Source organism: Prorops nasuta, unplaced genomic scaffold (assembly GCF_024137725.1).
Source record: "Prorops nasuta isolate Cenicafe-Biocafe unplaced genomic scaffold, Cenicafe_Pnas_1.2 PNAS00010, whole genome shotgun sequence".
In the NCBI taxonomy this organism is placed as follows: Eukaryota; Metazoa; Arthropoda; class Insecta; order Hymenoptera; family Bethylidae; genus Prorops; species Prorops nasuta.
This window is the reverse complement of record NW_027116807.1, coordinates 1,800,964-1,817,191: the sequence shown is the minus strand read 5'-3', so window position 1 is coordinate 1,817,191 and position 16,228 is coordinate 1,800,964. Positions and strand designations below refer to the sequence as shown.

Genomic DNA, 16,228 nt, shown 5'->3' with positions numbered 1-16,228 from the left:
TAGACCCTTCGCAATTTATGAATATTTTACGGAGCAGCGAATGAGAGAGAGAGAGAGAGAGAGCGAGGATGGTAGGAGTAAAGCTGAAATAAGATTGTTGCAACAGTACGTAGAGCCGTGTAATAATTTAACATGTATTAGCGTGTAATCTAATCCGAATGGAATAATTGAGGTATAGCTATAGTACATGCTTTCTCTGTGGATATGCGAGTAATGTTGAGTACCGCATGGCGGTAATTCGTGGCTCGGCCCGTTTCCGTCGATACACGTACTACCTTGGTCCTTTGGTTCGACCAGCCGGCTCATGTTTCATGTCGAAAATACATTACGTACTTCATTGACAGCGCCTTAATTTATGGCTCGGTCTGGAATTAACTGTGCCGAGATCCTATGTACTAGATTTTCGGTTATGACGCGCTTCGCCAGCCCACACAGCCTACCTTGCCTACCTATATACACACATATATATACATGTTTATCTATTATACCACTTCACGGCGTCGTCCGGTCAAAGTCTTTCAAAGTTTACGCTACAAATTATAACGTTTATATTGCACGATGCACTAAGCATTTCCTAAATATCATACCGTTAATTAAACTTACTTCCGCACGTCCCAAAATTTCTGCCAAAAGCAATTCACGTCAAGTACAAACAAGTTTTGCACGGACAGCAATGTGTATTTAGTGTATATATATACACTTTTACATTTATGCGTAAACTTTGCCTTGCTCTTACACCTAAGGTAGAATTCATTTTATCTCGACGAACAAGCAGCTTTTTATTGCATTATACTTCCTTGTTCTTTAAAAAAATTTCCTTAACCTTCTATAAATTATGTAGTAGTAAAATGTAAATATATCTGTTTATTTCTCAATCATTCTCTGTCAATTTCTTATTACAATATAAAAATCTCTACTATCTATGTTTTTATAAAATTGTATTTTTGAAAAACTAACAAAATTGCATGCCTACGTATCCTATGGGTCGATCACCGTTACATGCACTTTTACATTGTTTCTTTTGAATCATTATCGATTATGCAAGGCTTTTCTATAAAAGCTCGTTGCGAATTGCCTATCATGAGCGTAATAAATAGTCCACGTATATATTCCCTTCGTGCAATTCAACACAGTGACGTCGAGAGAGGTGAGAATGTGTAGTACTGCATATGCATAATATAGCAGCTTTAGCTATCTCTACCTTTTGTCATTTTGGGTACAAGCTTTTCGTATATGTGTCTGTGTATACAGTTACACATTCCCACTTAGACGTCACTCTATTTGACTGCGCGAAGCAAAGGCAGAAAGAGATCACTTTATTTCAAGTACATAAACATCATTTCTTATAGGATATAAACGAGAGAGTGGAACAATATGGTGTGTAAGTGGATAGAAAATATAATGAAAGTATATTAAGTTTCATCTGGAGAGTGTCCAGGTTGCCTTCGTTAGGCAGAAATACGAGTAAGAAAATAAATGATCGTAGGACATTCAAGCAGCAAGTTTACACAGTTTGCTAAATTGTGTTTAATTTACTCGCAGCTTATTTGCTTTTTAGAGAACGGCAGGGCTCCTTTAATATACGAAAAAACACATGGTTCTTTCGGTACATAATCAGTTCAAACGACTATTGATTGTATATATTTATATATTTTGTAGCTGCGAGAAGCGTAAACTCTCCATTGTATTATTCACCATATTGAAACTAAGCGTTCTCAAGATACAAACGCTCGTACAATTTACCTCGCGACGAATTGGATGAGAAATGTAGCACCTTCAATTATTAATATTAAGCCAATGGGAGCGTGTACAAAAACGAATAAAGTTTCTAGTTGACGAAATGTTATATTAAAGAAGTTTAATGAAATAGCAGATTGGAAAATTTAAAGTTTTAATTGGCAATTCTTAACACTCTCTTACACATGAATTTTCACCAAACGAAGGCTTTTAATATGCAACAAGTTAAAACGGAGATTGCGTTTCTTCGCCTATTTTAACAATTTTTTGGGAAAATTATATAAAATCTGTAAGGAAATGTCAGTTTTTTCTCTTTTCTGTAAAAATAAAAAAACCTAGGAAACTCATTTCAGTTCAAAGAACTTTTCATAAAATTTTATTATATCAAAGTCGGTAGATGTAAATATAATAATTACATAGCAGAGAGGCACGTATTTTTTCCATAAAGCACTTTAATTCTACCTGTTCTAACAGCAATGTCATTTCCATAAAATATATGTAATGCTTCTGCGGATTTTATAAACGGACATTTTTATCTGTAATAAATGTAAATAGGACTTCTCGCAACGATTGAACCAAGCTTGAATTAATGGAGAAAAATCGCTACTGGATAAACTTGCTAATAATTGTCGTTTTAAAGAAAATTACTTCAAACGCACTTGTTAGTTGGATTTTTGCCACGCTTTTTAGGAAAGATACTCAACTATATTACATGTCGGTGTGAGAGAGTAAATGGGTGTAAGCAAAAAGAAAATAACCAAATAATTTCTCGTTTCTTTAAATTTTTGAAGAAAAATAGCTTTTCACACTACGATCTTGAGCATCTTGTGTGCGTGGCGTAAATAGAGTAAAATTTCTCCTGAAATGTATTCAATTTTTCCCAGGTGGAGTTTGGGTCATGAGGCATCCACTAATGACCTTGAAATGGTGGCTTTTTTTCCAGGAGGGTTTATTAGCATGCATAAAAGGGTATCCCTGAGAGCTGTTGGTCCCTCGCGAGTCTCGTGAAGCATTAACTTAACTTGTTCCTGGGAAAGGGTCGTTTTTTGCGCATGACATATACACACACATACAATGGATTGCCATACCAAGTACACCACCCACTCATTTGGGGGGCAGAGACCGCAAGAAATAATAGAAGTTGGTAGAAAAATGCCAATCAGGAGTGTAAGTGGTACAGAGAGGCTTTGATCTTTTAAAAATAAACAAATTTCCTCCTGTTCCATGTTATATTCGTTTTTACCTGGTTGAAATGGTTAAAGCTACTTATATAGGATACTAAGAGTAATCGAGACTCAAAAGAACTATTTCGATAAATTACTGGAGAAAGTATAGAAAGCTTATAATACTCTGAGTATATTGATTTAAAAGTTATAGGTTTCGTAATGATTTGATTGTTTGTTTATTAAAACAAGGTTAAATCTCAGGTTGCTGATAAAAGTAGCTAAGGAGTAGCAGCGAGTGTCAAGCTGGAAGAAATTGTTTGCCCCATTTATCAGATTAATTTGTTATATAATCCGGCCATTTATACTACAGGCAAACAACTCGTGGCTCGGTATTCGTTAAAAAAGTTATAATTAACGTCTCGTTGGCATTGAAATACTGATGTTTTACAAGAGAGCTGCATATTGTCTGCTGATATTTTGATAAGAATACACAGCATATATATAAGGATACTTATTTGCGCAAATGTTAAAAGAATGAGAAGAATTTGTAAATCGGTATGCTGAAGCAGAGCACTGAGATCAATGCAACATTTAATGATAAAAGCGTATCGGGTAAAGCAAAACAATGTAAATGATAAATGCAGGTGGGCTCGTGAAGTTCTTTATGGAGGATTAGTGCAGTACGTGTTCAGACTTCGCACAGACTTGTGCATGATGTACGCGAATAAAATTGCATTGGCCGCAAGGCATTTATTGAAAAAAGTGCATGCATTCTTTTTTCTCTACCTATGATATCAGATTTTAATATGAATATAATTCTATTATTGGTTCTATCATTCCTTTAATAAAAATCTCTTTCGTATCCATTGTTTTGAAAAACATTTCAAAACACATTTGTTTCGCTATCGACTAAAGCAGGAAACTCTGATATTTTATCAGGTTTTATCATAAGTAAAATGTGTAAAATTCAAGAGTCGAAAAGAGATTGCGCGAATCCTTTTTTAGAATCAGTTATATATATTATTTAATCACGAAAGAGAGTATCTACAGAGTGGAAAAGTTTTTTATTGGTTTTCAAACAATATTTATACAAGGTGAAATTAATTTTCAACTGTTATGAAACTTTAATTGTGCCAAAAGCCTGTTTTGCAATAAGATTTTAGAAAAGGCACGCGGTTAATCATTTCTCTTGAAAGAAGGCTTTGACGAGACTTTAGCTATTAACGATGAAGAGGTCTTCTGTCGAAAAATTTTTACATAATATTATAGTATTGAAAAAATTTTCATCTATTGCATCGTTATCCCTCTTATTCGTCACAAATGATGTTTAAGTGTTTAATTACAATAGTAAGTCAAAAAACTGTACCACAGGTTTAATTAGTTTTAGAGTTGAACCTGCTGAATGGAAACAACGAGGTTCCGCCACATAAATTTTCTTGGCCAATCTTAAGTTGTTTGAATGAAACAGCTCGCAATAGCTTTTATCATTTCGTGTAAAAACATTGCTTAGCCGGGAACAGCGCTAACTTTACGAAGGAAACGATAAAGAGTTAAATAAAGGAGGAATTGCAAGAATTAAATATTAATCCGGAAGCAGCGCTAGGACTAAATTAAATTTTAAATGAAGCGCGCCAACTGGCTGGCAAGAAAACCACCGAAGAGACAAGGGCTTGACCTAACTTATGGGCTTTTACTTATGTAAAATGAATCTTTCAGGAAACGTTGCAATCAATTAGGGGAATAAAAGAACGCGAGGAGCAGGGGGGGGGGGGGTCTATTTCTCCACTGGTACAAAAAGAGGAGTATGCATGTACGAGTATAGGAATACAGCAAAGGAGCATATTTTTAAACTACTGCAGCACACACACACACACACACACACACACACACGCGCGCGCTAAAAGTGACCTACCTGTACTATAAAGCAAACAGTTAATTTAGCTTATGGTTCTGTTTGTGATGTCAATGTATTTTATGGGATTATTGGGTGTGCTGGTGGGGTATGGTCGTATATTAATAACGAGAGACATGAAACGAAGGGACGTACGACCGTTTCTAATCGTGAACGATATATATTAGGTGGTATAGAGGGAGAGAGAGACAGAGACATATCTAGAATACATACCTCTTGGGGTCAGGGATGGTACAGGATTTGGGTCGACGCCTGATGTAGGAATTTTCGATCCAGTCAGCCTCGTCATCATCAAAGTCGTAACGGGAGAAAGCTCTGCCGGCGTAGCTGGAATAGGGCTGCCGGATAATTTGAAGGGGCTGCCGAGGCAAGGGAGCATCGAAGAGGTTCTCATCGCTGGGCGCACTGCGCACGCAGGCCGAGAGAATGGAAGTTTTGGTCGAGCTACAGGGCGACGGTCCTCTCGTCGACAAACACCCGAAGAAACCGCTGGCCGACTTCTCCACCGCGTCCAGCTGTCTGCTCGTTATGCAATATTGCTCCTTTATGTCCTCCCGCGAATAGAGAGGCGTGTTCCGACGGTCCCAATCCAGCTGGAGCGAGCCCCCGACGCCCTGAAGGTCCACTTGCGTCGACACGTCCACCTGCGAAGAATACATCTACTTCCGCTTTGAAACATGATCGATCAGACTGGCGAAGAAGAAGACAAAATAAAATTAACGTCTATTTCGTCGAATCATTGCTTTATCCAATACTGCTGCATGTATTTTGGGTCGACGATAAGAGCAATATTTTATCGAACAGCCCCGAGGAATTTTAGTTTAAAGTAGCTGCTAAATTCGGATGGAGGAAGATGGGTGTATTATTTTCAAGTTGGAGGAGGGAGGAGGATAGGTGTAAGCCCTCTGATTAAGCCAGGTGTGCTATGATTCTACTAAAGGGAGGGTTGGCTGTGGGAGGTTAATCCATTTACAACCTCCTATTCTACCTGCGTGCTCAAACTTTCATTTAAACACTTTTAATTGTGTAATGTAATTTTCATATAGTACTCGTGCATACGTAGAAGAGCAGATATAATCTACAATTATCCTAAATATACTCATGGTAAGGTCATTGCACAATAGATGCTTATTATTAAGAAATACCACCTGGAGGGAAACAATCAATTGGTGGAAAGTAACAATAATAGTGTACTTCTTTTATTTTTGTCTCTAAACCTGACAAAAGAGAAGAAAACTTTCATTGTTCTAAAATTCTTCATTTCGGAATGTGAAACGAATTTCTCTTATGCGAGTAAGGCCGAGGGGTTAATTAAAGAATGGCTCCAAATGCGAGTTTTTTCCCTCATGCATAATAGCTTTGTATTCAATTATGGTCATTTATGAGGTGGGTCATTCTTGCAAATTTGGAGAGTCTCCCGCACCAGAGAGAGATAGAGAGAGAGAGAGAGTGTCCAGCAGTGTGGATTGCACGTACACTCGCTAAATTCACGAGTACAAAGGATGTGATATACTATATATATATGCATATACGGTCCTCGTGAAAGAGAACGATGGGAATACATACTGGCAATCCTGGAGAGCCGTTGAAATCATAAATTCATAGCAATTTGGCACGAGAGCCTACGTTCGTCGAAACTATAAGTGCTTAAACGGCTATGCTTGAATGACACGTGGGACAGGATTAATAAGCGTTTAGAGCTCGGTTAAGAGATTCAGCTTGAGACGAATAAATGACTCTGATCCTGCTGTATGACACGAGTAAACCATCCACTCGAGTTATACGTTTCTCGATTGCTCTTCGGAGTGTTGATCGTACCTTTTCTCCTCGAGCTACAAATTAATTCGATATACGATATTTTTTTGCTGTGTTTTCACTGTGCGACAAATAATATTCTTTCTCGTATCATAAACGTCAGACGTTTGGATCCTTCGACTCTCCGACCTCTCGGTAGAGAATTACTGGAAATTCGCAGTGTTGTACAATGTTCATCGATCAATTGAGATAAGGGATGATAAACGAGGCTTGATTATTTATTTATTGAGTGTTTGTAAGGCAATGCTACCATAATGGTACAGAGTGTAGCGTGCGCGTTCGGGGAAATGTATAGTCCAAAGTGATTTCATCATAAATTCCTGAATAATTCCGACAACTCCAATGCATCGTAAATTACTATTTTACTATCGAATAAGTTTGCTAACAATATGCGGTATAAAGTCATTGCTCGATACACACTGCTTTACGGTGGATGCTAACCATCGAATCGAAGCAATTCAATTGTTTAATGATTTCACGAAGCATCTTTGACACGTCAATAATAAAAGTGAAATATCATAGCAGCTAGCCCACCATCGTATCGACGTCCATAAAAAACTATAGTCCTCTTTACACTATATTCTCGTGTAGCTCTTTAATAGAATTTTGTCCTGTAGGTTTCTGCTCCGAGTGTCCCTGCTATGCGTGAATTAAATGGAGTGGAAAATTCTACAGTAGTATAGCAGTGAAATAGTCCCGACCGACCCATCTCGACGAATCGTCACTGCCAACGCAAGTAAGTCTTTTTGTCTCGCACAATAGAGAGTAATATTGCATTATTATCAATTAGAAGAAGTTTCTTTGGAAAAATTCGTCAGCCATTGCTGGTTGATACTTATATAGGGAAGATGCTTGAAATAAGGATCGCAACCCTTCAGTACCGTTAATTTATAATAGCTCTGCACCGAGCCAAGTTAAAGGCATTGCCATACCTTCTCGTCGAATGTAAATTTTACATTGCAGAAACTAGAACCAATTTAATAAGCAACAATCTACAGCGACGAATCAATTTCACGTAAATTCACAAGCTATTTCCGAAAAAGACTAGCCAATCAGGTTGGCGAATCTACGGACTCGAGACACTTCGTTAAAATCGATAATTGCCTGGATTTTATTTTATTTTAAATCCGAATCCTTGGAACAAAGGATATACCTTATATTAGAACGATAGAGTATATTTTTGTTTCACGCTAACAAGCTCCGTGCGATCTAAATAAGTGCTGATAGTGAAAAAATTGAGCAAATATCAGACAGCGTAGGTTTCGGCTCAAATGGTTCGTAACAATTCGTTACAAAGTGAGTGATCCGCGGATATGACGGTTAATTAAAAGGAAAAAAGAAGAAAAATAAAACGAAGCACAACACTGCAGAGAAATCCGTAGTATTTGCGTTGCGCACACCTTAATTAAGAATAGTTATCGTCGTCGGTTAACGTTTTTCCATCCAGACTGAATTTTTTGTCAAGTAGATTTTCGTTGCAGCGTAATCGTTGGAATTTTTGTCATCGCAATGCGAGTTCCGTAAAGGGTAATTCGAAAAATGAGCGCACGACGCAACGATCGGGGCGTGCCAAAATTGCGACTATAACATTTTCTCTCGAGATAATTTTTTCATCCAACGAGCTTCTCTGTGTAGGATCCGCGCGTAGTTAGAATGTCCGGAGGTATATAACGGTGCGATGGAAATTGGTAAATATATTTGCTGGTCGATATAGCGAGGATTTGCGAGGATAACCGAGCAGAGTGGAGCAGGGCTGAGGGAAGATAAGATAAGCCGAGTGTTGATTTGCCTATATGCCTTTCTTGTCCAATGAGACGAGCTCGATGCATGTTCGTGACATACGTATATATGGTAGTGTGGGCAAGGACGGGCAGATTCTAATAATCAATATGCTACTATGTTTGGAATGCAAAGTGTTAATACACCTGAAAAGCACATCAGTCAAGATGACTGGATAAATCGAAGGGTCTGACGCGCGCGCTACGCTTTAACAAGCGTAATAAGATTAAAGGAGAAAAAGTGAAATAGCGGCTGTGTACATATTTGCTCGAGGCGCGTAGATTCCTATAAAGAACATTAATATTGTCTATATCGAGAGCGTATAACTTTGACGTTCTATATCGGTCGACGGGAAGGACACAGCAACGGATCGAATTAAAATTATTCAATGGAAACGTATCGTTCTGGCTCGGTCCCGTTTCATCGCCCATGCATCCCATCCCATCCCCTTCTCTCTCTCTCTCTCTCTCTCTCTCTCTATAGTTTGCCGATGCAGCTCCTCCACGCTCATCCTATACTCTCTCTCTCTCTTTCTCCACCTTTACGGAACGCCATGGAGCAACAATGAGCGCGCCAAATCAATTCTATCGGACGCGAAAATTATGCTATATAACAATAACTTGGCATTTAACAGATTGTTCGTTCTCGGCCTCCGCGGTGTACGGCACACGTTGCGCGGCCCACAAATACCAACGTAATACGCGAATGGCATTCATCGGGCGTGCGAAATGATTTTAATAATATATTACTGGTAATAAGAGGTAGCTCGGTAAATTGGAGCACGGAGTGATTGGTTTTTAAAGCGGTTCGACGCTATGGGAAGAGCATCGCTGGTGAGAATGAGAAAATAATTTCGATATCAGCTGCGTGTGAAGCGGGACGAATGTTAAATAGAGCTGGCGGTGCGCGAAAGGAAGCTTAAGGTTTTTATCGATAAGCGAGAATAGCACTACGGTCTGGCAGAATCGGTTTTATATATACACGCGAGTGGTGGTCGCCCGCGTGAACGCCAAAGTTTCTCAGGTGGTAAACTCATTAAGGCGAGTCTATGCTGCTTGTGCCATAGCTGAACGAGTGCCTTGACAAACTGTATCTGTGGCTGATGGCTGAGCGTGTATGGTGCACGTACACACGTGCATAGAATGTCTCTCCCTCCCTCTCTATAGGTAATTAAGGCTAGTCAACAATTGTGTCTACGACAAGCTCATTATATCTATTTGCGGCGGAGCTAAAGCATGCACTTCTCAGCACTTCTGGCGTCTCTTCAGCTTCGCCTTGTAACAAGCACGTGACTCCCTAATGGCAGTACTGCTTAAATCCACCCTCTCTCTCCCCTTTACTATAATACGTCATCCCTCCTAGCAGCCCACTTTCTTCATTTTTTCTCCCATCGCTCTTCCATTCGCGTCAACTTTTTCATTCGGCGCCGAAAGAAAGAGAAAGAGGGAGCCTCAGCTGGAACCAGCACCCTAGCTTTCCCGTTTAACCGCAAGCTAAACTTTCAACCTCTATTTTCTACAAATTAACGCACGCGCGCAGCCCTAGGAGCACTCTAGCGAAAAGGAAACTTTTTATCGAGTCCTCTGGCGCTTCGTCGCCATTCCATCCAGCTTCGAAACTCTCGCGACGATAAAACCTAGGTGCTCCATGAATTTTCTTTAATTTCCTAGAAGAAAACCGTGCAGACCTTTCTTTCTCTCTTGAATAGATTCAATATCTAACGCCGATCGGCGAGCGGAGCTCGAGCATGAAATGCGAGGATTTTTCAGCAAGTTCTATGCACGGATGTGGGCGGGAGGTACGCGGCAGCAGCAGCAGCGTCGAGATCCCGCCACTTTAAGTTCTTAGAGCCGACTTTGGCGATAAAGGGGGGGGGGGGGAGGGGTGGACGTAGTGGAGGCTGAATCTATGAAAGGGAGTCGCGAGTGGAGCGGCAGCATTGGGTCAAGTGCAATAATAAAGTGCCTGAGCTGTACTACTGAATGCGGCAATTGGATGAAAAATATGGATGACATAATGGAATAAGAAGGAATATGCTATAGTGTATGGTACATGTGTATGCTCTCGAGTGAAGGGAGTTCGGAATAAAGGGAAACGTGTGTATATGCGGGCCATTCGGCGAATGTGCGACGAGTGAAAGAAAGCTGCTGCACTTTTATTCCGGTGTATGGCTGAGGAAGGATTGACCGTATCGTGCACTTATATATGTATATATATATATGTACGTAAGAAGGGTGAGAGCAGAGTTGCAGGGTAGCAGGAGGATCATCGTTTGCCACGTGACCCCCATCTAGGCCATTAGCGAAACTCGCCGCTGGGACGAGCCCTGCATCTGTCATCCCCCCCCCCCCCTTCTCTAACACCCTTAGTAGGGGGCATCAATAAAACTTACCAATATAGTGCACGCCACGTTTTATACTTCTATCGCTCAACGTCGTCGCGTTTATGATTGCTGGAGCATCGGTGCACGCCTCTCATTGGCAACACGATATTTCCAAATAGCGAATACCCTATCAATTCTCCTCTTAAAGCTGCTACGTCGCTTAATTGTTTTCCAATAATAATGGATCGTTGTCCCAATTGAATTAAGGACGCTCGAAAACGGGGAGGGCTCGCTCCACCAAATGAAAAAGCTTGCTCGCCTGGCTTGGATCAATCGCTTTACCTCCAATTGCTCGAGAGTAGAGGATATACGCGTTGCAGACAGCCGAACGAGCGTGTGACAAAGCTGCTCGTGGAACAACGATAATAACGTATATATGTAAGATGTAGCAGGACTTTGACGCGGGATAGCGCGTGTTCGGGTATAGTAAAAAAAGGAGAAAAATAGATGAATGGCCAGACGTTCTAATAAGACACGGAGAATCCGTAGGCCGCGCGCGGCCCAATTAAACACGCATCGACGCAATTAACGCAAATACGGCCCCACGCTGCAAATAATTTCGTACTTGTCAGTTTTAATTAGCACCTTGTCAATATTGCTGTTCGAACGTATCTCGTGTTTGTCTACGTCCCCGCTAAATATCGGGAAATTTATAGCGTTATAGCCACGCTGTTTCCTATAGTTAGTATCGCTATATATCCGCGCGCAGCGTTGGTGCTCGCTTGAATTCGATGCCATTGGATTACGATCTATGCGACTAAAACTGCTCGGTAATAGGGCTTTAACGCCTTATCGATAAGGCAATTTATAGAATCAGAGGCATGGATTCTGTGGAGGTGCGGTGCACGTGTATTGGTGGGCCGTTTGAATCTGCCATTATTACGTTAGGATATCTGCGAATCTTTACGGTGAAACTATTTGGGAATTGCATTCCGGGGCCTTAATCGCCAGAGAAAACTAGTCAAATATTGGAAAATCCATAGGAATTAATACCCTAAACTGCATATGCATTGGCGTCACTTGAAATTTCACGCCATTCAATTAAGATACTTATGAATCTCTACGGTTAAATGGCTTAGAAATTGAAGCTTCGCGTTCCATCCATGAGAAATCTCACTTAACGTAGATGGTATTAGAATCTGCAGGTTGAGACGCGTTCTCTCTCTCTCTCTCTCTCGGAAATAATATTCTAATCCCGTTAAAAAGGAGAGAATCCGGACGTAGTATCACGGGAATCGTAAATTCTGATATAGATATAAGCTCTTGCACAATTTAACGGTTGGTAAATAGCGGTTGGTCAGAGATAATATTTATTCGAAAGAAATGAGCAAAGTTAAGCTGACCCCGCCGCATTGACCCGCTCGTCGACAAGATGTTAATTATACTCGGTCGGACTAGAAGAGATTTCGGCTAGGCGAGAGATCGAGGGGTGAAACAATCACTGTAGTTTCCTCACTGCTCGATTATTACAACGCGTTATTACGATTCACCTTTAAGGAAACATTGCAAATTTCTCTTGGGCTGGTACGGCAAATATTACAACTGTCCTTTGACACTCGCCTTTCCAGATTCAACAGGAATAAAACTGGGTTAACGCGAGTCAGCCACCCCCTCCTACTTCTCTCTCTCTCTCTCTCTCTCTCTCTCTCTCTCTCTCTCTCTCCCACTTACCCTCCCCCCACCCTTGCCATTTCTGTTTTCGGCAGCGCTTAACGGAGAGGCAGGAGGAGAGTAAAATACAGAGTCCAAGTTTGTAGGGACGATGAATGAATTAGCGCGGAGAAAAGTACGATTATCGATCGTGTAAACGCGATAGTAAGGAAAGAAGATTGCTGCGAGGAGGAGGAGGAGCGTGAGACAGGAATATTTCTTTCCCGATGTCTATCAACCGCGCACAAAGAGATACACGTACACAGACACGCACACACATGGGAGGAAGCATAGCACACCGTTCGAAGGAGATAGAGAGGGGGGAGTGGGGTGGCGACGATAAATTAAGAGAAAGCCTGACGAAACTCGATTAATCCCTTGGCATGGCTAAAGATAAATAGAAATAGAAGAAGGAAAAGAGGATTATCCAATTGGTAGTGGGTCGCTCGGCGAGAGTTTGAGTGATCTTTCGTAGGAAAATGTAAACACGCTGGTAGGAAGTTTGCAGCAGCAGGCTGGAATGGAGTTTTAAAGGGAAACATGGAGCCACGTAGGAGGGAGAGCGTGGGTTTGAGCGAAGGACGTAGGAGAGGAAGGAGAGAAGAGAGGCTGCTCGCTGATACCTGGGGATGGTAAGACGTGGTGGTGGTCCTGAGTTGAGGGATGTCATCGTGTCGCATCCCGGAAGCGATGGTCGACGCGAGGTTTCTCGGATTCATCGCAATCTCATCCTGATGGATCTTCCTGGTGGTAGTTTGCGCGAGTCCACCACCGGTGGTCGGTCCCATTGCGTTCTGCGGGGCCCTCACCATGATCGGCCGTACGGCCAGGGGGTGCGGCTCTGCGAGAGGACGATCAGCCTCGGAGAAGCGACGAGCGACGTGGACGTCGGCACCGAGAGGTCGATCGATTTTTCACCACGGCGACGGCGACGACGACGACGACGAAGATCGGAAGGGGCGACACGAGGCCCCGGGGCCCGGGTTCCTGGGCCCAGTTGCCTGCTGCGCCTCCGGCGGCAGACTACCTCTCCGCTCCGGGCTGTTCGCGCTCCACGAGCATTGCCACTGGCATTTTCTCCACCCTCCCACCCCCTCTGCTCGGCCCCTCTCTCTCTCTCTCTCTCGCTCCCTCGCTCTGGTCCCGCTCACTCTCGACGAGCCACCACCGAGCTCTGGCAACCCAGCCCAACCGAGCCGCGACGCCAGCGACGCCGCCACGCACGCACACCCTCCCTCGCGCAGACGCCGACGCGACGCGCCCCGTCCACGGCGCACACCCCCCCCCCCCCCACCGCACCCTCCTACCCTCCACTAACCATCCGTGTGTGCATGTGCGCGTGTGCGTGCGCGCGCCTCCGATCCTTCCTTCTTCCTTTCGCGATCCAAATCGAATCTTCCCTCTCTCTCGTCCAACCGTGCACCACGCGTCTCTCTTCGACCCGAAACTCGTGCTAGATCTCGGTCCTTCTCTCTTTCATCCCCCAACGTTAAATCCATTGCTCCGCTCATTCACATTCACCCTCGCGTGGGATGCAACATCTTGCTCGTTCGTTTCCCTCCCAACCGTCACGCCAATCCATCGAGCCAGCTCAAGATACCGTATCACGCATCGTCCATCGCTCTGCTTCCACCGAGCATACATCCAATGTGCGAAATAATACTCGAGGTTCTCTCGCGTGGCACACACGCCTCGTCCTCGAAAATCCAACCTTCCTGCACGAGTCGCGGCATTAGCGCTCCACCATCATCATCCGAGCACTCCGATACTTGAGAATCAATGTTGCTGCTACAACTTTCCACGCCAATACCTTCGGGCTCTCTTACTCAACCTCCCCCCCCCCCCCTCCCTCCTACTCATACTCTGGGATCTACCCAGTAAAATCCTCGAGGGGATAAAGCTTCTCCTCGATCAACCATTGCGCCCAGCAGCTCTTAGCCAACGCTGATGCGCGTCCCTCGGAAATTGGCAAAATTCGAATAACGCGTGAGTTTCCGCTCGCGCTCGAGATAATGTAATTGCGAGTGGTGCTGCTAGGAGGAAACTCGGGATAATCGCGCATCCGAGCTTCAAATTCTCTCCTATATAGGTAATATATATATATATGTAGAAATAAATCTCCAGAGATTTTATCTTTGATAATTATAACGAACCACGTACGAGATTGTCGTCAATTTTGTAGAAAATACAGACACACATATATGCATAATACTCATTTACGACGACGCGTTTAATAAATAATTGCGCAGAATTTCACGAAGAATATTTCGAGGGATTTTATGAAGCGAGCAGCGACGATATGAGGTGGTGACATGTGAGTAAGTGTGCGAGAGAGCGGAAAAAAGTCGAGTGGAAAAGGTATAGAGCTGGGCTCAGAGGCGAGCATCGGTGTTAAGGTTGGGTTCGAGCTTTGAAGGGATTCGTTGCGCACTACGCGATCAGTAGATAGCGTTTTCCATGCTTTTTCGCATAGGCGTCAAGCCTTCTCCATATATCAGGGGTAATGCGTAATATGCAACGAGTGCTGCCACTCGCCCTCCCACACAATTTCAGCTTTTTACCATCGATGAAAATTCCACTTGCGATAAACGTTGTCGCTACGTCGATGCTGTTTCTTTGCTTTTCGTTGTGGATTTATGGGACCACTCGATGGTAAGCTGTTCGTTGTTCCTGTGAGACTTTGTTGCGTTTAAAGGGGAAAAGCTCCGTCGGTATCAACGCTAAACGATTTTATCGTCCCACGTAAAACTATTGACCAACCCTGGTAAAGTCGTTTAGTCCCAATGCTCTGGGAAATGTGGAAATTGTGGAAACTTTACTGATCGCTGAGTGGTACTACATTTAACGGTGTTTCTACTGGGTATTTTGTTGCTGTCGGTATAATACCATGGTCGTTCTACTTGTTCCACTTGTTGGAAAAAACTCTGCTTTTCTACTGATAACCCATTTCCTACATGATCGACCAATTCTACTTACTCTCGTACGTCGTGTTTTATCAGAGGGAAATTACTTATTCGATACGCGAAACTGGATTAAAGGTGAAGATGGCACGCTGTGCCGTACACACGATTCTATATATTGGTTATAAAAAGAGAGTGTACTGTAAATTCGTAGAAAGTAACAATTTTTTACGCTCTCGGATTCTTCTATTATTTCTCGAATGGCGTAGAATGTGAATTTTCCATAAGAATTGACATGAAATTTTGATCACCTCGATATATCATCACGACAAAGGTTTTCATAGATTTTTCAGAAAATTAAATTTAACTTTTCCTCATTTTATCGATATTCCGAATTGAACAACTGAAACATATGTGTGGGTGGCTGCCATATGGTACATACTCAAACACTGCAAATATGTTTCTTTGTTAATCGTGAGTACACGAGAGATTTTTATGTATTTTTCATTGTATTGAATTTGAAAAGGCCTCGCGGGGGAAAAGGAATAAAAGAATATCGTAGTTCCTGTGCAATTTAGATGTACGACTCATCTTTCTGCAACATTTGTTTCCTGTTTTTTGTACAGCGCCGCTCGAAATATACGGCGTAAGTGATGTACATACATATACGGTACCTACGTGCATGTATTCGAGATGGTTAAAAGTGACGAAAGCTCTCATCCGGTAGAAAAGAAAGCGTGAAAACTCTGACATTGATCAATAAATATATTGTGACGTAAGAGAGGAGGCGAGCATTAAACTTTTTGTATAAATAAAATTTATTTATAACTAAACTGTACGCTCTTGTTCATTTCCCTTTCATTTTCACATAAATATTTATAATTTA

General features: G+C 42.2%; 1 protein-coding gene across 4 annotated transcripts in view; it reads right to left on the bottom strand.

Annotated features, from left to right (window-relative positions):
• Positions 1 to 13,514, bottom strand: part of LOC136776622 (uncharacterized) — a 43,787-nt gene extending 30,273 nt beyond the window's left edge. For 3 of the 4 annotated variants that reach the window (XM_066732298.1, XM_066732302.1, XM_066732301.1), the window contains exons 1-2: positions 13,066 to 13,514; positions 5,029 to 5,474 (exon numbers count right to left, since the gene is read on the bottom strand). In XM_066732298.1, the coding sequence (XP_066588395.1) occupies positions 5,029 to 5,474; positions 13,066 to 13,254 (635 nt within the window). In that variant the 5' untranslated portion in view covers positions 13,255 to 13,514. Of the gene's footprint in view, positions 1 to 5,028; positions 5,475 to 13,065 lie in introns of those variants that run through there. The other variant, XM_066732300.1, reaches the window with a different exon arrangement.
• Between the last annotated feature and the right edge of the window lie 2,714 nt (positions 13,515 to 16,228).